Source organism: Spea bombifrons, chromosome 6 (genome assembly GCF_027358695.1).
Source record: "Spea bombifrons isolate aSpeBom1 chromosome 6, aSpeBom1.2.pri, whole genome shotgun sequence".
NCBI lineage: Eukaryota > Metazoa > Chordata > Amphibia > Anura > Pelobatidae > Spea > Spea bombifrons.
Window position 1 is genome coordinate 36,731,423 of NC_071092.1, and position 22,198 is coordinate 36,753,620.

Consider the following 22,198-nt stretch of genomic DNA (forward strand, 5'->3'; position numbering starts at 1 on the left):
CTTCTGCCAGAGGATAGAGGACTTAACCATTTTATTTTACGTTTTGTAGGGAATATGTCAGGATCATTAGAATTAGAGTCTTTGCCTGCCTACGCTATAAGGGGCTCTGGGAAAAGGAACGCAATGTTTAGGATTAATGTTTGTATTCATTCTGCCTTAACTTTGCCATCACCATATTTTCTCACGTTTCCATAGCTACTTGAGACCTTGTACAAGGACACCTATATGTTTAAGAACCAATCATGCGGTAGGTGCAAGCAGTCCTCAAGTCCCTGAGACATAAGATAATGTTATTAGCTATGCAATTGGGCTAAAAAAATTATATTTCAGGTATCAATAAAAAAAAAGACTGATCAGTCTCATTTAACGCTATGTCAGGATTTATAAAATGCATCAGTGGTTGGTAACCATGGTACAGCGCTACGGAATATGATGATGATGATAATAATAATAATAATAACAAACACGCTCTCTGTGAGCTCCTCAACGAGTCTACGAAACGCAACAAAACAATCCATAATCCATACCCGGCTCCAGGACCAAAGTTGAAAACATTGTGTGGGGGTGGGAACGGTAAGATCACGCCCATTTCACTTGCCGCAGCAAAACACTCGGAGAGCTAGGAATAGGCGTGGTTCTCACCTAAATCACGCCCTATGCAAAGTAATATTTCACGAACGCTTTCTTTATTAGTCTCCGCCCATATCTCGGGAAGCGCCACTTCTTCCCTGTCTTTAGGTAAATGCTCGCTTCTGGAGGTGGTTTCCATGACAATGACGTTGTGTGTGGGAGGGTACTGCGCCGGCGCAGTGGGAGATTGGGCAAGATGGCGGCGGGGCCAGTTTGGAGAGAGAGCTGGGTGATGCTGTAAGACACTCAGAGAGACATACAGCAGTGACACTGCTAGAAGAAGCTGCGGTAGCCAGTGATAGGCGTACGACACAACGGAACAGGCAAGGGGTCACAGCGAAGCTAACCCACACACACCGCCAGACCCGGGGAGGCGACCGGACAGTGCGGGACACATGAGCCGGAGCAGTCCCCGGGAACCACCGGTAGCGGCGGCGGAGACAGTCGGGGGCCCCTGAGGGCCAGTACTCAGGATGAAGTTCGCAGAGCACCTCTCTGCCCATATTACCCCCGAGTGGAGAAAGCAGTACATCCAATATGAGGTAAGATACTGAGCGGTATATATACATCTCTATTAGCCGCCCTACTCATGCACATACGTACTGCAGAATATAGCGTGCCATGGGAAGGAGATGGTTAATGAGCCCATGTATCTGCTGCATATACCGCTCCCTCCCTTGTGTTATCCGCAGTTTTATCTTGTCGCCCACCTGCTACATGTCACCCATCCCCTGTCCTTCCAGAGCGTGTCGCATGTGGGACCTCCAGACTAAACAACCCTAATGTCCCCTGTCTATACCCCCAGAGCAGCGTTGGTGAGCAGGTGTCCCATCAGATACGTTGTCAGTTTATGGCTCCGCCATGGTGATGTCCATGGGACACCTGTCTGCATCTAGTGCTCTATTCGGGTAACCCATGACACTTTAACACCTGCTGACCTGTCTTAAGAAAACAGGCCCACAACTTGATTGAAACTCTGTTCTTGACCCATAAGCTGGCACTTTAAGGTCACAATGATGCCTGATCCCTGGGTCCTGCTGTTTCTTGGGTCCCTCATGAGCTTCATCATGTTTCTCATGTTTTGCTCTCCATCGGAGTAGACCTAGAATTCCCACCCAAGAGACTCATCCCAAGTTTCTGTACAGCAATGACAACAAAAACAAGACAGACTTACCGTGTTTCAGGGTCTACATTGCAGAATATAGCTAGCAGCAGATCTGTGGTGTAATTACACAAGCCGAGGACATGCAAAGATTAGCGTCTATCCGATTACCAAAGCACCTAATCGGCCAATATAGACAAAGGTGGGGAGGAAAGAGATGTAACAGCTTGACCCTCACAGGGTGTCTCCGGCTAAAGAGACTTGCTTTGTGTTTGTTTAGCTGAATCAGCTGTTTCTGGAAAGCCGTGTAATAATTAAGGAAGTATATGGTGTGCGTAGCTTTATGTCTTTTAAAGAACAAAAGTGTGTTGACAGCGTGCTAGTCTGTTAAGTCCCTTTATTGCTTGTGCTAGAAGCAAAGATATATCTATGTATATGATGGTGAAAGATACCGCGAATGAATAACTATCATTTATTATCTTCATACTCTTATGTTAATTTTTCATTCGTGAAAGTGTGTTTGTGTATATATATATTACACGCAAACAGTGTTATACTTGTATATATCTATATATGTATATTACACATATATACACCATCATACGTACCTCTTCTACGCCCTGTTAGTTAACCCTTTGTTCCATAGTGTAGTTTGATCACCCCCTTTTGTCCTTGAAAGTGAATTTTGTGTATATAATATACATTTCCTGTATAATAATGGTCTATACATATATCTTCCATGAGCGCATTCGCCCTATTTTCATTTATTCAATAAATAGAACACGTGTGTTCACAGTTCAGGTATTTTTAATGTAATTATGTCTCCATCTAATGAAATGGAAGGTGTTTATTGTTATAGCAGCAGTATTACAGGGATTCTTGGAGCGTGAATACATGACTGCGGTCACACCCAAGGCATATGCCCGTCTGTCAAGTACATGTATTAGCATTTTATTTTTTATGTTTGCTTGAACTATTTCGGCTTTGGTACCCTTTACTCCTAAGATTGAATTACGTGCCTGAAAATGGTGCTGATCTATAAATAAATGATGAGAATATCCTCAAACTTTTTGGGCTGGTCCTGGATATAGATGTTATTGGTCTGCATGGTTTACCAAAGGCTTCTTTATAAACAGATTATTTATGAGGCAGTACCGCTGACCTTTCCAATTTGTTTGGATGTTAAAAACACGAGTGCCTGAAATGTAGAACACGGGTCAGATAATCAGAAACGGAATGTCTGCAGAAATGTTCCCCAATTCCTGGAGGATTCTCAAACTTCTCCCCAGGGATCGGGGTGCTATCAATTATTATTAATCTCTAGGTTTTGTTCCCATTGTAAGTGTGGGGAAGACATCTGAAAACAATCCACATGTTATATAAGACTGCTTTTCAACAATTATTACAATGCTGGTCACATGATTCATTGTGGACACTGTAGGATTCCATTTGAATCAACGGGTGGATATTATAGAAACTGCAAATCATTGCTTATAAGACAAAAAGTCAGACTTACAAGAAGTGTTTATTAGAATAAAAAATATGCTTTTAACATAATTTCTCTATCTGCAATAATGTTTTGAGGCTTTTTCTTTTTTCAAATGTTCTAGATTATATATATATATATATATATATATATATATATAAATTACACATGTTATATACACACTGTATATATCTATTATATGTATTCAAACTGTAAATTACCTTATGCTTTGAAAATAATCTTCGTTTCATCATCATGCTTGAGCACGTGCCGTATGTGTTTCATTCTGCAGGTCCCTGCGGCACACAAAAGAACATGTGCATGAATTACTGCTTACTAAAATTGAGATAAGTGTTGCAGGTGTACTTGGCATTGAACAGGTTAACACAATTTGATATGAACTATTCAGTTGTTTTTGAAATGATAGGGTTAATGTGATGTGTGGAGGTATTAAGTTGTGCCTAATTATTAGTTATCCGGCTTGTCATAAGTATGTTAAATGACTCGCTCTCCCCCATGCAGTGCTTTGTATTGTACTTTGGTGCTTTAAATGGCAGCAGGTCCGATTCTTAGTACCTACATCCCAATCCTTAATTACAGAATAGAATTGCGTTCTTTAAAAGTACACATTTGGCATAACTGAATTTTCTGAACACTCGACAAATTTTGCCCACTAAGTCATAGGAGAACCTCAGTGGACATCTCGCGCGTTGGCAGTTCAGGAATAAGTTGTACGGTGCCCAGAATAGCTGTTTGTACAAATAGATTTTCTGTTTTTTTCCCTTTAAGTCCCTGGTGAGTATTCTGTACGCAGAATGAAATAACCCAGCCTATTTATTCTGCAATCCCTCATATACAGGAGCAATATTCCCTCCGTATTGCTAAGCTCAGACTGGGTGTTCATCATAGCTGTCATGTTTTGTGAATGAGATCTATGTCAGAATGTGCAGCAAAGAGCTTAGTTGGCATTCGTCTTTGTGTTTTAGTGCTGTACCTTTCTGGCGTAGGAGCCATTAATGTAATCAAACAGCCCGTGAGGTCAAAGATAATCATCAGGTGTCCCGTAGTCTCCTGACTATGTAATGTACTCGCTGGCAGACGGCAGCGCTCGGTGTGACTCGGTGCTCCTGTATTTCCAGAGCAACGCCTGTCACCGCACGCTGGCTGCTCCTTATCCTAGCAGATCTCCCGAGGAGTCACATTGTGCATCGGTCTTAACCCTTGGCTTACCTGTGTGCTTCTATCATGCCAGTCACACGGATAGTGGCATGGTTAGTATGTTTCATCTTGTGCAATACCAGCTGGATTCGGCTCAGATAGGTGTGACTGATGTGGAGCAGATACTGTGTGAATTGAATTCGCTTTCTCCTAATCGTAGATGGCATAATGCCAAAATGATTTTACTGTGACCATGATTTTAGTATAAGCCTGGGGACCTCCTGTTAAAAAAGGATGCGTTTTCAACTATTGAGTTTATTCATTTGCCACTTGAATCCACTCTGAACACCTATGCCAGACTATTACCCCATCACACTTTATCTGTGCCAGTCCCTCCATTGGCACTCCAGAGTGAAATTTAAACACCTGACGCTGACCTACAGAGCCCTTAACACTCGTCCTCCTAGTATCTCTACTCCGATCTCCAAATGTTCTCTCAAATACCCTTAATACTCTCAACGTGCATCATCCATTCTTCCCCACCTTCAAGATCTCCATGCCACTGACCTCTCCACACCCATCTCGCTACAACCAAATGCCCTTAACCAAAGTCCCCCCCGCTGTTCTCCTTCTGCGCCGTTATGCCTTAATGTGTGTTAATCTGAGTGTCAAGTTTTATATTGTGCGTTTTAATAATTCTCTGTCACCCTATTGCAACATTTCTACAGCATCAGTTATAGCCCATCATAAAAATATGATCTAGTCTTCCAATCTTCAATGGAGCTTCTTAGAAGGCTGTCATGTTACCTTAACATGGCCAATTACATCACCAGTATTATCTGCATCTTTTGAACAAAACTATCATTGCTTTTGATACGCGCACCTGTGATTATAAGTGTCTGTCCCCATTTAATAGTTTGCATATATATCCATATTTAATACATTTGTAAAAGTTTGTTGATTTGGAAACATTTTGTAAATGTTTTTCACCATACTTTACACTGCACGGCTCAAATGCACAAGCAGACATAGTTTGCTGTTACTGTCTATGGAGAGCTTGAGTCAATGCCCGAAGGAGATGGTACATGATAGGAAATGCTGCCCCCTGATATACATAAAAAACACTTTTTTTTTACCCTTTACAGGTGCTCTTCCACATAGACATTTTTCCCATAGCTTTCCTAGATTGTTACATCACTATCACTACTATGATATGCATCTTTAATAAGCAATCCTTTTATAAAATAACATACAGTGTTGCTATATTTGATATTGAAAATGGGCACAGAAGGGATGTTGCATTTGGGTCTTTTCTTTTAGGGACCACCATCACATCTATCACACAAAACACCTCAAACTTACACATCACTCCCATCACATCTATCACACAAGTCAATCAATAACACTCACTGCCATCATTGGCCAATGTGGTCATTACTGAGTATTAGGATCTGTAAAGCTTTGCTGTTTCACATGCATTAGCCTGAAATGACATGTGGGTGTGGTTGTGGGGGGAGTCAGACTGCTGTGATGTAATACAGGGGGAGGGCTTTGGAGAAATCACAGGACTCTGTTTCTAGGCAACTGTAGTATTTCAATAAACTTTTACAACAGTTTAGGAGACAGGGAGCCTTAAGGAGAAAAACAAAATTTACATATGCGTTTGTTTCTCTCTACATGATGCAGAACTTGTCTTGAAGTGGGCAGTCCCGTTGCTTTTTTTCCTTTAAGTTTAGTGTTGTATGCAGTGATGTGGTATAACTGTGAAACAAGTATTTGTTCTTTTCATCTTACATTCCAGTAAATGTCCTTTATCTGTAGACATGGACGTTGCCATTATATGTATAATTTGGGTGATGGTCCCTGTACAAGTTCCACACTGGGATGATGGCATGTGGCAATAATGATGAAATTGTGCTATTCTAGTGGAGTCACTTCCTGTATTGACTTTAGTTAGGTGGTCCTTCTGGCCTATTTAGACTGAGACATTCTGTTGCTTTTCGCAAGGTGGTATTATAAGCCTTTGATATACTGTATTTGTCAAGAATGATAAAGCCTGGACACATAGGGCAGGGTGACATGAGGTTGTGGGGACAAGATAGGGTTAACACATTTAATGTTCAGGTATAGGCAGATAGGTCATAGAAAGGTCAGATTAGTTGAATAAAAAAAAAATTGAGCTTATGTAAGTTTAAATTTGTTTGCGCTAGCGCTTTGCTGCGTTTTTTGATTGTCTCGTGCTGCTATTGACAAAATGGTTAATTATCTGCTACCCTGGGTTTACTGGCCCTGGTGTCCTGGTGCCTTGCGTTGCGCTAAAGGCCGGGAATTGCACCTATAAATAGGAGGGGTTTATTTCACTTACCTGGCGAAAAGCTGAGTGATTACTGCACTGACCGTAGAGTCTGGTGAGCAGTAGCGAGGTTGGTAAGCCGAAGAAGCAACATGGAAGAGTTGATGAAGATGCAACCTCCCACCCACCCTATGTTTATTAATTCTTATTTGTCGTGGCTTTTATCGGGTTAAAGTTACCCTATTAAATTGGGGTGAACTGTAAATCTTTACATGCTGGTTGGCTGTCAGGGCGGTTGGCGAGGCTAAAGTGATGTAATATGGGCTTGTGTTTATTTATATTATATTGGAGTTTGAAAGTTACAGTTAATAGTGTTTTGTTATAATGGTAAAACTAAATAAATGTCCATGGCCTGATTCATCCAAAACCAGTGTGTTATGTCTTTATTAATCGGATTCATGTGTATATGTATGTATATGTTTATGGTTTTTGTCCTTTACAGCCTCATGGAGAACAGCATCAAATACACATGGTTGGTCTAGCTGTCTCAAAACATCTGAAAACTGTAGTGTTGGAAAAGAGCACGACACCATAGTTTGTGGTACTAGCAATACAATAACTTGTGGCATTTCCCCTTAAGTATAATGGTTTTATCACTACGGGTGGCACTTAAAGGACTATATGTATTTAGGTGATGGTACAGTTCTTTGCTGTCTTTATCTTCTTTGTTTTTGAACATTGAAAAAAATTCATTTTGTCTCATTGCCTCCGCGTTTCTGCCATGTCTTGGGAAGATGCTGCTCTGGATATTCTCCTCCTCGTCTGGCTAATATTATTAACCTCGGGAGAATCGGCCCTCAATATTATTCCATATTGATTTATATAAAACATTAAATTTTGCGTCATGTACAATGTAATTGCTGCTGACTTTTTTTTTTTTTTTTAGTAATACCTAAATGCTGTTGACAAAATGGTTAATTATCTGCTACCCTGGGTTTACTGGCCCTGGTGTCCAAATCTTTATATATAATGTGTGTGTATATATGTATGTGTGTATGTATATAATATATAAAATTTAGTTTTTTTGGTTTATACTCTGTTACACTAGATAGATTTTCCCCAGATGATATTTTCAAGTACATGGTAAGGTTTATTGGTCTGCGTTATAGGAACCTTAGATGTGCAATACAGATGCCACAGTCTGGCCAGGATGCAAAGGGTTACCTGAGTTATGGTTAAACTTAATCTGATCACATTCCAGTTATAACATAGTTTACTAGTACAAAGGTTCTTCAATTTTACTGAAAAAGCCTTTAACAGTTTGAATTGTCTTTAAAACCACACTCCTCTTTTTTTCTTTTTTTTTTAACACAGATTTCCAAATCTGTTTTAATTATATTAGGCGTTTCAGTTTTGGGTGTATCCATGCTTAAGCACAGGTGTTCCAGCTCCTCATTTAGTTGCCCCATATTTAAGGCCTGTACTGGCTATTTGGGAATACTAGTTTGTCTCCATGCCTTGAAGACTAACGGCGGATAAGCCGGTGTGCTCATTAGATGTGGAAAGGAATGTTGGTATACAAGCTATGCTGTTCACGAGAATGTTGGCGTGTGAAACATGTCTGTATTTACTCCTTCACCCTGTTTCCATGCTTGTATTACAGTGCTAGGTCTTAACCAGCTTTGTAACCCCGGGTTAACACAATTAATGCATCTGACAAAACATACCCTAAATACTCTAGCCCCCACTAACTGAAAAAAAGCCAAAAATACAATAAATGGGGGGGGGGGGACACCAAAGTTGTTAGTAATAATCAGATCATCCTATGTGATAAAATATGTATGTATGTTTAATGTATTGGGTAGTGGTTTCCTTCTTAAACCTGAGGTGTGCAACTAAAACTAAGAGAAAAACCTGTCTTGTACTATTCTTAGTGTGATGCCACCAATAGACTGCATCAATTGTAAAGTGTGCAGTTAAATAAAAGGATGATGTTCTATGCCGTCGTGAGGAAGCTGATACTAGATGATCATGAGGGCTTAGAAAAGGGTTGGTTAATAAAGCCTGAATATTTATGAAGTGTGTGCGCCAGTGTAAAAATGGATCATGCTAAAGAGCGTGCTTGTGGCACGGCCATAAAGAGATTATTAAGAGACCTGCTACTTGTAGGAGCAGTTTGTGGCTTTTTATCCATATGCAGTTGTTAATTACTGTCACTGTATCAAGCATTTACTGCATGGCTGGATTTAATTATTATCCGGGAGTCCAGTCTGCATACAATGCCTTAACATGGTGGGCACCAGCCGGGCATTCCTTGGGTTTCTGCCTTCAGGGATTTCACCATTCTTCATTTTTTTTGTTTTGACAAAAAATAAAACAGAAGTTGGCCTTAAACAATACTTGGGATATTACATTATCTGAGAAGCAGGATCTCTAACAATACAATGGATCCTCCAAAACACCTACAATGTGATGCTTGCAATTGATTGAAAAACCTCAGATTGTACCCAGTGAAGGTTGTTGATCTCTTGAGCGGTATTGACTGGTGACCTTCTGGCTTCTAGATAGTCTTTGTTTACTGATCATGCTTGTGTCTGTAACACATAGGCTTTGTGAAGAAGAGCCAGATGATTACCAGATTTGATGGATTTAATGCAGGTTCCTTATTGCCACCGATTCTTTCCAAAGTCATTAAGGATTGTCTTAGTCACCGCTGGCCAAAAAGCTACATCTCCACATGTTGAACTCCAGCTGTTAGGATTTTATCTTTCCACAAGTTGTCTGAGAATCTTAGGAATTGTAGTTCAGACCAGCTGAAGGTTCTATTTTTTGGGGACTCCTTTCGGTGATAGGATGAGCCGATTGTCATTCACGGCTTAAAGGGTTAACTGTATTCTAGTGAGACTGATATCTGGTTTCTTACTGCATTTTCTTTGATCCTCAGGAAACTTCTTTTAGAGAAATGTGTTCCTTTTAATGCCCAAATGATAAAGGGACCGTGTTAATTAAAAAAACAAACCCTGTTCTGGCGCAAAAGCCCCTGATTAGGCTGGCTGGGAAATGCACTAATCTATTACTTTTTGGGGAAATATCTTGTTTTTCAGAAGGACCAGACCGTTCCTACATGCCAGTCCGTCACTCATGCCTGTATAGCTTGGCAGACGTCTACTGAAATGCTTTGTACCTTGAAATAACTGCAGTTTATGGGTTTTCTAATGAAGACAGAACCGTAACTGGGGCACGTTATATATTGTATTATATATTCGTTATTTATTTGAATTGTAGATTAGATATACTGAGGTGAAGACAGCTTCCTCGGTTCCACTTATACCGTAAAAAAGAACTAGCGTACTTAAATGAAATATTACCTAAAAACACCAACGTCCAAATAGAACACATTTTAGTACAATTTTAACGTTTCCCTCTTGACAGATAACAGGCGTCTCTTATTTTGCTGTGTCCGGTTTATGTACAGGATATGTCTGACAGAGGGATAACTTCATTAAGCCTTGCTTCCTATTCCTTTATGAAAGGTGCTTCCCCCCCCCCCTCTTTCGCTTGATATGCTAATACATTTCTTTAATATGCAGTAATAGCTAATTGATTTTTGGCTGTCCCCGCAAATGCAAGATGCGTGGGATCTCTTCTGAAAGCCTCCTGTTTTATGACATGCTGTGATGATAAAGCGTAGGAGTACAAAAAAAGTGACAGTTGGGACAAGCGGGTAATGATAATGGGGACCAAACTCCACTATTCTCGGATATATCCCAAATGGCCCCTGTGCAAAAACCAGATCATTTCTATTCACATGCTAGCCTCTTGTTACAATTCCGTGCCCCTTAACCAGGGGCTTTATAATCTACATCAACCCTGTAGCCACGCCAAGCCCTGTATAGTGCCATGGTGTTCTTCAGCACAGGACGTAACGGGTGGTGCATCAATCACATACCCATGCAGGCTTATAGAAACAAGATATGGATTCTCCTGATCGAATGAGCTTACAATCTAGAACATCAGCTATTCCTGATGTCCTAATTACTTCACAACAAATGTCCCCATAGCCACCTTGGAAATATGCTACAGTATGAAGGGTTAATGTTAACAATACTTAATGGGAATCTTTTGAAGATTCCAGCAGGTAGATAAATATTGGCTCATAAATAATTTCATAGAAAATCAAAATATCGATATTTTTAATATATATGTGTGTTTGTGTGTTATACTCGGTTTTATGTAGGTTGTCGATTTTACATTTCTCTGCAATCAAATAGGGTTGGTCTTTGCAGAGTTTATTCCTTTGTTTCTTCTCTGTGTCTCTGCATCAAGGCATTGAGCGCTGTGTGATGGCGGGAGGGAAATGACAGGTTAATTTGCTTGGCTGTTCAGAGAATGTGTGTTCTTTAAACTGCATGGAACAGAGGAAAGCGGAGAGGGGGTGGAATATCTATTGATCCTAATTCAGCGCATTGGCGGCTCACTAAGACAACACACAGATCTATAAAATCACGCATGAATCAAATAGATGTGTTTAAAGCCCTGATCACTTTAGTAGAGAAAAATGTACAATTAACAATTGAACCTTTTAGCCCACCAAGGGTGTCCATCATTCCTATAGTAGTGTTTGCTTCAGCGAGTGTTACAATTCCGGCCACAATGCCTAAATATCCGTTGCCTCTGTTTAGGCGATTCACGTTCTCATATTCTTCTAATTTTCTCGTACTTGCTAGTGTTTTTTTTTTTTTTCCCTTGAAATTTGCTAAAATTGGCCAAGGCATTTAAACGTCACTCAGATGTGACACCCGCCTCCACATGTGCGGCATATATCATTCCGCTCTCTACACAGAACTCTAGCTGAAGCTTTCTCAGATACGCTGTTGGCAATAAGTTCCCAATAGGTATAGGTATAAAAACTCATTGTATTCATGGAAATGCACCTTAAATAGCGATTGCTTCCCTTTATTTAGCATTTAATTAGCTGTACTTAGCATTTCAGTGAAAGAGCCTTCTTGACTTGAGGGCTCCTAGCGAGTTCCATCTATGTGCCCAGAAGGTCCAGTACAGTTGCCGTTGCACCCAGAGACAAAGTTAATGAGCTGATGGTATAATGTTAGGGAATTGGTAGATTCTGCTCATCCGCTGTATTACTTACTGAAACAGCTTTTGTTATGAAAGAAATAAAATGGTGTGTATTGTACTTATTTCTTTGCTACTTATCATTAATCACTAAAGACCCGAATATCGTTGACATGCTTGCCTGGTCTTGCGGTCCGATAATAGTCACTGAATGCAGCAGCTTTTGTGTTAGGTGCGTGTACAGATCAGTAAAGGATATTTCTAATATTCTGGGGTAGGTTTCTTTTCTTTCGGGGCCACGTCATGATTCTAGTGAATTTTGAAATGTGGATCTTTCCGCTTTTGCAAATAAAGGTGCGGTTCCACTTATACAAAACATTTAATTGCACTCTCAGGATACGCTAAGCAAATACACCTTGCCAGACCTGCTGTTTGTTTGTAACGTTGTTCTAATGTTGGTTTCAACTGCAGAAAATACATCTTTCACATAACAGAGAGACAAAGGTAACAAAGCAGCATATGGCGGATACACTCTGTAGATCAGAGCACGAAATTGACACGAATTGTATTGTTCCACATCACAACAGGTCTAGCAGTGTTACATATGTCTTTGTGTGTACTATACAAGCATAAGCGTTATAAAATGTTAATATTTGATACCAAGGAAGAAATCAAGACAAGCAAATAAAAGAGGAAATCGATATTATGTATCAAACAGTAATTTCTGCCGTATTTTGAGACCAGTTTTTAAATGCCCCTGTAGTAAGATGTTGGGGGGGGCTTCTATTTGTTTCTTGTAAGCGATATCCTCAGGCAGACCAAGTTTACAGATCTCTTATTTGTCCCTCTAATCCAACAAAAACAATACAAATGTTTATTAGCTTTTTCAGTGCGTTCTATTGCGTCAGATGACCATTATAAATCCCTGGCAAAAGCTATAAATGAGCCAAAATTTTACTTTGTTAAATAGTTATTTCTGGTGAAAGCTGGCATCTAGAAATGCTAAGAATATTTTGTTGCTAATGCTGCATTCAGTTATATAAGTATATAAGTCGGTGGAACAGCACCTTTAAAAGCATAGAATATTATGCAAGCCAGTCATGTTCTGGTTTAAAAAAAGTCAGTGTGATAGATCTGTTTGAAGATTCCAAAGAAGTAAAATATAAGGCTAGATAAATCCTGATAGCTCGATAACCATGGCCCTTAAATGTTGGTGTCGTCATATATTCACATGGATGTACAGGTGCGTCCAGGATCCTTTAAAGGGACGGTCTAATGTCCTTTAATACCCATTCTTCCAGAAAAGAGGAAAACCTAGAAGCTCCATCCACCCTACAATGTAGTCCAAGATGTCTTATCACTGAAGGGGTCCGAGCAGACCCCCACATGCAGTGTGTTGTTGAGCTGGTGTTGAAGCTCGCTGGTAGGAATTATATGATGTGCACAGAGTTCTATTTGACTGACTACATCTCCTGCATGCAAAATAGCTGGAGCGCGGAGGAAGGGACCCCCATGCATTTGCTAAAAGGATGGCACCAAATTTTAATATGCGATGGCCAGACTGCCCCTTTAAAATCGAATCTGAATCCTAAGATGTATTCAATAGACTTTCCCATATATGTTGTTACTTTAAATCGACGTTCTGTGTTTTGTTTTATACTTATTGCGGTCCCCGCTATCCGTGCCGAACACGTCTAAAAAAACACGGTAAGGGAAGATTGCTGTGGAAAATTGTTTCCCCCCCAGGCTTCTGTAAAATAGAACATGTTCTCTGAAATATCTTTTCGTTCGGCTAGTATGTCCAGGCTTAAGTATATTTTCCGAACCATAGATTTTTATATTTTAAGTATTTAAATGAGTTTATCTAGCCTTTTCATTAAAGTGACCAAGAAACGTGGAACCAACCATTTTTTTATTATTACTTTTGAGTGAAAATAGGCGCAGATTATCTAGTCGTTATCAAAAAATTGTGTTTCCTGACATTGGATTCTGGGGAAATCTGAGTTACTGTATCCCAAATGTCTACCAAGATTGTTTAAGCTTTGGAAACCTTGGATGCCCATTTTCTTGGGATGTGGGAAAAATGCACATTGAAATCCGTTTTTTGGGGGGCTAGTTGTTTTGAGTGTATTTGCATGTTCTCACATGACTTCTATTTTGTTCTTTCTCAGGCTTTCAAAGAGATGCTATATGCGGCCCAAGATCAAGCCCCATCAGTAGAAGGTAAGACACAGCTACCTTGTCATTTCTGTCTGTCAGGGTTCAGTGGCCATTATTTATGACAGCTGCCCGTTTTCACAACTGGCTATGTTTATTCTTTTGGTTCTTACGTAAGGGCTTGTGTCACGTGTGTCCTTTTAAATCACTTGACGTTATAAGAACATGGCATCCCATCTTTGCTCACACTGCACTCGTTCTCCTGAGCACCAGTTTGGCTTTGATATGTCATGGTGGTTGTCAGCACTAGGCCGGCAGACGGCAGAGCACAGCTGCTCTCTGGTAGCTGCAGGTTTCACAGGCATGTGAGAAATCTCTTGCCGGGAGTGCAAGCTGTCCCCGCTCTGACAAAACACTGAAATTACATACTTGAGGAAGGAGAAATGCAGACTGTATGTACACTGCTATCTGACCAAATGTATGTTGACGCCTGACCATCACACCTATATGAGTTTGTTGAATGTCTCATTCCTGAACCATTGTCATAACTAGAACAACTTCTACTCTTCTGGGAAGACTTTTCTCAAGGTTTTGAGTCTGTGGGAATTTGTACCCATCCAGCCAAAAGATCATTTGTGAGGTCAGGCACTGATGTTGGGCGAGAAGGCCTGGCTCGAAACCGGCAAACCAATTCATCCCTAAGGTGTTAGGTGGGGTAAGGTCAGGGCTGTGTGCAGTTCACTCTAGTTCTTCCACTCTAAACCTTTTAAACCATGTATTTATGGACCTTGCTTTGTGTGCTGGTGAACAGTCTTGGTGGAAAGGACCTTCCTTATACTGGGTGCAACAAAGTTGGAAGCATATAATTGTATGATTCAGCATTAAAATCACCCTTCACTCGAACTAAAGGGCCCAAACCCTGAAAAACAGCCCCATTACCAGGGCCATTATCCCTCCTCCACCAAACATCATAGTAGGCACTATGCATTCCATTCTCCTGGCATCCATCAAATCCAGATTCATCCATCAGACTTTCAGATAGTTAAGCGTGATTCATCACTCCAGAGTCCAGTGGCTGAATGCTCTACACTACCCCATCCGACGCTTAGCATCGTCCATATTGATCTTTTGCTTGTGTGCAGCTGCTTGGCCTTGGAAACCCATTTTATGATGCTTCAGACGCACGGTACTTGTGCTGATGTAGCTTCCAGAGGCAGGTCTAGTGATCTACAGATGGCAATCTTTATATGTTTGGTGCCTCAACACTGGGTGACCCTGCTCTGTGAGTGTGAGTGGTCTACTGCTTCATGGCTGAGCTCTTGTTACTCCAAGACGCTTCAATGTCAGAATAATAGCAGTGGATGGGGCAGAAATTTCACGAACTGACTTGCGGCAAAGGTGGTATCCTATGACAGTAGGACCTCTTCTACTGCAAATCTTTGTCTATGTAGATGAATGTGTGCTTGATATTATAAACCTGCTAGCAATGGGTAGGGCTTTAACACCTAAACTCAATAATTACAAGGGGTGTCCACATACTTTTTTTTGGTCATATAGTGTAGCATTGGGTTTGGATGGTGCAGTATTGACAATGCTTGGCAAACATTTTGACATTCACTTCTACTGCTCCTTATATTTTTAATTCACCCCCCTTACCCCACATTAATCATTCCTTTTTGGCCATTACCCATATATGATGCTACTTAATTCCTTTCCTCACCCTTCCATCATATGAACTCTGTATGCTAGTCTTGCATTTAAATTGTTTTTCCTTTAGAAATCTTCCTGGATAAGCGTGCCCTTGCATTTTTATTGTTAGTTGGAAATGGCTCGATCTTGTGAGCCGTCATTCAGCTCTTCAGTTCATTTGTGCCCAATTTAACACCCCCTCCCAGCGCACACACACACCTCTTCCAGAGACCATGTTTAACAGGGTCCTGGGGGCAAAACTAATATAATGAATAAATTACTGGAGCAAAATCAACATCTGATGTATTAGAGGAAAGAGTTATTCTCGCTTGCCACCAGATTTTTTTTCTCGGTTTTTGCATCCGTTACTAGTTTTATACACTGGGGAATCTTTGATGTGCGCCCCCTTTGGTCATACATGAGAGACCGTAGCCGACTTTAAGAATATTGAAAGTACAAACCTGTTGGTTTTATCTTTATCCACACAGCCATTAAACTGTGGTTAAAACGTGGTTAAAAGTGGTTAAAACAAAAAAAAGATTTATAACCCCAGGTAATCCTTTCTTCGTTCTTCTTATCCTTTCTGGTCTGTGTGTTCTAGAAGTAGTCAAAAGACTGTTGCTGTCAATTGTAAAGGGCCTTCAATGCTCTCCCCTCCTCCTCAATTCTTCCGCTCATTTAGCAGATGTGCTGCCATCTCCCCAGACTCCTTAGGATTCAGGGCGTCCAGGATGAAAGCGTGCCTGTAAATTATTCATTGTGATTATCTGCCTCACTGCCCGGGGTCCGCTGGCGATTCCTATCATACGCCCTTTTTGTTTTCCTTCCCCCACTTCCCTATGGATTTTGGAGGTGCAAGGTGTGATGGCCATCAATGAAAACCATCTAGCCCTTCCAGGCATAAAATATTTCAGGGATACTGGATTAGCATAGATCCTAAATGATATAATCAAAAAAAAAACTGCAGGAACCCCTTTTTCCCCCATATATAGAGATAATTCCCAAGGGATACATACACTCTCAAACATATGTGAGCCTTTGAAATGTCTGTTTCTGGCAGCATCGTGATACGGACCACTGACCTTAACCTCCATCTATAGGTATTTCAATGAAATATTTAAAGTGGTTTATGTATTCTCGCAAACTTTTATTGCCTTGATATACTGCCAGGTTGATTTGGTTTTTCAATGATAAAGCACTGGCATCCCACGTTCTGTTGTGATTTTAACCGTAGACTGGATGGGCTAAATTGTTCTTATCTGATGCCAAATATTGTGTTTCGATGTTAACTCCAGATAGTAGCTAATGAGGTTTATAGTCCAACAATTTTAATGAGATGACCATTGAAAAACTGATCATCTAGGAATGTTGTGTTAAGCTAAATTCTATTCTACTAATATTTTATCCTAGTGTTTAATAGTACAAGACTATGCAAAATGGGCGATGGGTAGGCGTAATATGGGTGGGAAGTGGGTGTGGCCACATAACATCTCCCACCCCCAGGAGAAACCCAAGGAGGCAGAACCTCACCTGGAGACTCCAGAACAGACCCAGAGAGTTCCCAGGTATGAGCATGGGTTGACTGATAATAGCATCAATGTTGAAGACAGGTCCACTTCTATGGATGCCTTTAACAATATTCTGAAAATCGGCTTTATTAGGTGTACCTCGGAGGAGGCAATGGTCTGAATTGGGTTTGGCAGCCTCTGTAGTACCTTTACATTTGACTGAAGGTATTGTAGTATAAAAGCTGGTGGGCTTTAATTTTCCCATGATTCCCATTCATGATCTGAATGCTGGAGCTGTGTGAGGTCCTTAATAATAAAGCATTTACTAAAGGTTTTACCCAAGGCTTAAGCAGGCAGCAAGGAACCATGAAACGGCATGAATCTTACCTTTTGCGCCTGTTTGTTATCTAAAAGGACAGAGATGTTGGTCCTCTGTTTCCTGAAACAGACTAGTGCCTGGGACACCCAGACTAACTGTTCTCTGTAATTAAACTTTTACGTTGCCTCCCTAATGACAAACAACATTGTAATACTGGTTGAGTACAGCTTGAAGATGGTTGTTTACCTGTGTGCTAGGAAATGTTATGTAAATATGGCATGTCCATTGCAAATACAATCTATAAAAGGAAATTAAGCCTAAAAACAACTAAAAATAAAGCCAGTAAAAAATCTTTGTAAGTGTCCGGTGTTGGGATGGAAGGTCGATGTTCTTTATAACAGTCAAATAAAGGAAAGCTGAGACTGTGTAAAGGCGTGCTAGGTTTTACTTGCAAACGAAATGAATGTCTATTTTGTAAATTATATTGAATAATCAAAGAATTAAAATTTCTATCGGAATAATCAAAGCTTATAGTACTAAGCTCAAAGCCAGTGTGTGAGCCTAATCCTGCTTTATCACAGGTGCATCTGTCATTGACACAGGTCTCATCAAATGACTACACAGTGACGCATTTGAGTCTAAGAAGCGCTGTACTAACTCTTTGTGTGCCAGGACTAAGAGCTACTTTGTAGGCACACAGAGGTTAAGTGTTTTACAGAACAAGTGGTTTCGATCAGTAACCACAGATTTGATAAGTGGTCGCCATCTGCAGTGTTTCTGGAACTGGGATGCCATACGTGACCATTAAGAAGGTACTCTTACTGGAAATATATAGCGGGAGACTACATGTCTTGTTAATAAGCATGTCATGGCTCTATTATGAGGATTCCCAGGGATTTACACTTTAGGGCCTCAGTGATTAGATCAAGATTTGCTCAGCAAATTAAGGTTTCAGTGAGTTACATTTAGTCCGTATCCCCTTTCACCCCCCCCCCACGCACTGTTTTCAGGCCAAGCCAGAGATGTTTTTTCACCCAGTCCTCCTCCTGTCCCTGACAGACAGGAATAAACTTTTCCGGGGTCAGACATACTGTAGATGCCAAAAGAAGTAATGTTGTTTCCCATCTCAGACAACCCCCATCGATGTAACGTAACGAGACACACTGGCCTAATCCTATTACCCAGCATTTCCTGCTTCCGACCGGCGATAAATCCAGGCTGTGAAAGAAAGTCCAGGGAGACGGGACACCGACCTGGGAGTCCGACCGGCCCTCTGAGGACACATCGTCTCTGCACTCTCGCTATGTACATTCACCTCTTGGCGAGGATGTGCTTTTCCTTTTTCACTTTTGACAATTTAACGTTGTGTCCTTGCATACGCTGTGTGTTTCTCTACTTGGTTGCTGTGACAGCGTGTGCCTCTGCAGGGCTCTCACAGCTGGACAGGACACAGAAGGTTCAAAATAAAGTCACTTTTATTTCACTGCTGCCAAATAAACACAGATTGTCCATTATCAGCGAATAAAAGAAAATCACTTCTCCTTTCTTACATAGGAGGCTGGAAACTTCCCTTCCATATGTGTTCTATTGGGAATCCATAGGGTATTTATAAGGCCATTGGCTTGGTTTGTGCGTTTCGTATAATTCTATCTAATGATAATATGGATGTTTTCATTTTAGTTCCTATAGTAGGAATCCATGTGTTGGGTTGGAGAAATCGCACAAAGGCTTTTGTGGAATGGAGACATTTAGCACTTTATCCACAGATACATCTCTCTCGTCAGTGCACGTGTTGCCAGCGCCCTGTCGTTGTGTTGCAGTGTCCAGAAGCACGATGTGAACCCAACATCTAGCCGGTTTCTGCCCAGCATCTGGATTAAAGTGGGCTCAGCTCGGTTTTATTTATTTTTTCGAGGAATTTTCATGTATTGGTTTATCCTTACCTTCTGTTTAATTAAAACCTGCCAAGCTCTAGCTGACAATGTGTCCTTTATAGAACAGCCCCTGGAGGGTGCTGCAAATGTCATTCTAAGAAAGCCAAAGTCCTCAGAAATTATACCAAATCAATACCCCGCTGGTGTAAGGGGGGAGGGGGAGAAAAGGTTCCAGGCTTTTAGAAACAGACTCCACGGTTTGCTGAAACCATCATGTAGCAGTCACTTGGGTCTCAAGGGTTATTAGAGCTGAGCTGTTTCCCCTCTGATTTGGCTTTGGAAATTTCCATCTTCACGATGTTGACCCTTCTATTGTATAGCAATGGAAAGCAGCACACAGACAATGGATTGTATCTGCTAATGAGCCATCTACTGTTGTCCTGTAATCTCCATAGCATATGAGTAAGCATTAAAGGTGTGCACTGTTACTAAACGCTTTGTATATGTTACCAAGGGATCTTGTGATGGTGTCTGAAACTTGGGGCTGCAGACCACTCGTAAGAGGTTTTCACCGTGACCCCTCTGATATTTATTATTGTCTAACGGTGTTTCCGTTATACCTGCGATATGACATGAGAAACGTATGGCCTCCCATAAGAAGAATACATCAAAACAATAAAAGCAGACTTCCACACCCAGATATTTGCAGGCTCAATCACGCTGCCGATGGGCCTTCCTTATGATTAAAGGCGTAGGCCAGTGCTACAAACTAGACAGGGGCATGCAATGCAAATAAATACATTATTGGATAACTTGAGTCCTGCCTTGAGATGGCTGCTCAGAATAATCTTTATTAAAAGAATGCTCTACAAGTCCTTATTAGAATAGTCAATGAACGCATAAATATTAGTTAACACGGGAGAGATCAAAACCATAACAGTTATGGACCATGAGCATATTGAAGGAGATCCCAGGTGATGGGGGGTTATAAGGATCAAGGGAGCTTTAGCATTAATTCCAGCCCATTAATCCCTGTTCTGATTAATTGCTAGTTGGTATTAAGAATTCCCGATGCTGACATCCCTGTTTGCAGCTTGGAGGCAGCCTCGTTTGCTAGCTTGGCTCGTATCGGGCTGCTTTGTACGTGAACTCGTTAACTCTCTAAGTACATACAGAGCACGATTTTTATGGTGATTGCTAATTAATGGTGAAAAAAGATTGGAGGAGGGTTTTGTAACCATAGTTTAGTGTCCAACCCATTGTTAAGTGCACACCTATGTAGCCTTGTTTTATTATCCCAATGAAGGTGCATTGACGCTACATGAGAAAAAAATTGTACTTTTGGGGCAAATCTTCTGATTTGGTTTGTCAACAGAAATAATTTTTGTCTGTGGCTCTGGTTAAAGGTGTACACAGTTGTGGATAAGGAGCTCAGACTTAAGGATCGGTTGCCCTTGTGCCCAGCTGGCTTTAGCTGGGGATTTGTGTCTATGATCACCCAACGCTCAGGTCCATGTGGCCATGCATGGCTTTGATCTTGTAGTGACTTAAAGGCACTAGGATGTCACGGAGTGGCCTCATAACCACAACACCTAAAATTCTTCCATTGGTATATGAGAAGTAGTCATTATTCCTAATATGATGTCGCCCAGTCTAGAATTCTACCCTTTATAATTTCAGAGAGTAACTTGAAAAACAGTCTTTGCATCCCTAGCACCTTCTTGCAGTCCGTTGAATTAACTAAAAGAGTAAATACGTAAAAGGACAATTTATGATGACATCATCTTGTTTGTTCTGACCATAACGCAGAATCTTTTTTTAAGTTTGTTTTGAAAATCAATTTTCAATGGATTCCGTTCTTTAACAAATATTGGATCGTTGGCTCTGGAAATAATTTTGTATTAAAAACGAGTCTAATATGGAACAAAAGTGAACACGGTTGTGGCCGACTTGTACAGATGTAGGACTAACCCCAAGTATGCAGGAACGTTATGGAACATGTGGATAGACGCAGCCAGTTACATGATGTGTAGATCTGTCTATTAAGATTCATGACTAATGCTCAGGATATGGATTGTTACAGTAACCGGACTGCACATAATCCCCTGTTTACAGTATATGCAAATTAGTTCTTATAATTAAACAAGTACAGTCCTCCATCTCCCGACTGTGAAACTAGGACATGTATTATCTCAGGATTTCAAGGAGCGTTTATCAAATTAATATAAACGACACGTTATGCAGGCCTGTTACCATCACCCACCATCAAAGATGGTTACGGGGTGCATCAGTTCAAGGTCATTAACACCTGCTTTTTTGGCAGACCTACCCCTGCTGATAAAGTAGCCCTTAGCACTCAATGGAACCCCTGAACCTGGTCAAACATAATGTAGCAGCTAAAGAAACCTCTATTTGGGGCACAATGGTGATTCATCAGCTGTTCCAAAATCCAGCTTCAGGCATAGATACAGAAAATACACAGACCCACCTTGTCTGTCCTTCATGAATAACTTTTTTTCTTACCTATTCTCTAGGATATCTTTATGCACATCCCAAGCTTTCTTGAATTCCTTTACTGTGTATGCCTGTACCACTTCCACTGGAAGTCACTTCCAGGTATCTACTACCTTTTCTGTAAAGTAACAGTTTCTCACTCTTCCGCATAGTATTCCACCCTCTGGCTTTACATGCCTCCTAGCTCTTGAAATCATCTTTTTTCGTTAAAAATACCTCCCTAATGGACTTTAACTCCTTGACATACTTGACCATATGAGATCATGCATTTAAATCAGAGGAAAATCATACTCCTGTATATTTTTATATCCTCTTCAACTGACATCCTGTGTTAAAGGTGGATCTAAATTGGTTCTATCTGAATGTAGGTCAATGCTGCGGTTTGTTATCTTTAA

General features: G+C 40.7%; 1 protein-coding gene across 1 annotated transcript in view; it reads left to right on the forward strand.

Annotated features, from left to right (window-relative positions):
• The first annotated feature begins 799 nt into the window (after window positions 1-799).
• The window catches only part of XPR1 (xenotropic and polytropic retrovirus receptor 1), a 52,440-nt gene continuing 31,041 nt past the window's right edge, over window positions 800-22,198 (forward strand). The window contains exons 1-2 of the mRNA XM_053470384.1: window positions 800-1,172; window positions 13,914-13,965. Coding sequence (XP_053326359.1) covers window positions 1,104-1,172; window positions 13,914-13,965 — 121 coding nt within the window. The 5' untranslated portion in view covers window positions 800-1,103. The remainder of the gene's footprint in view (window positions 1,173-13,913; window positions 13,966-22,198) is intronic.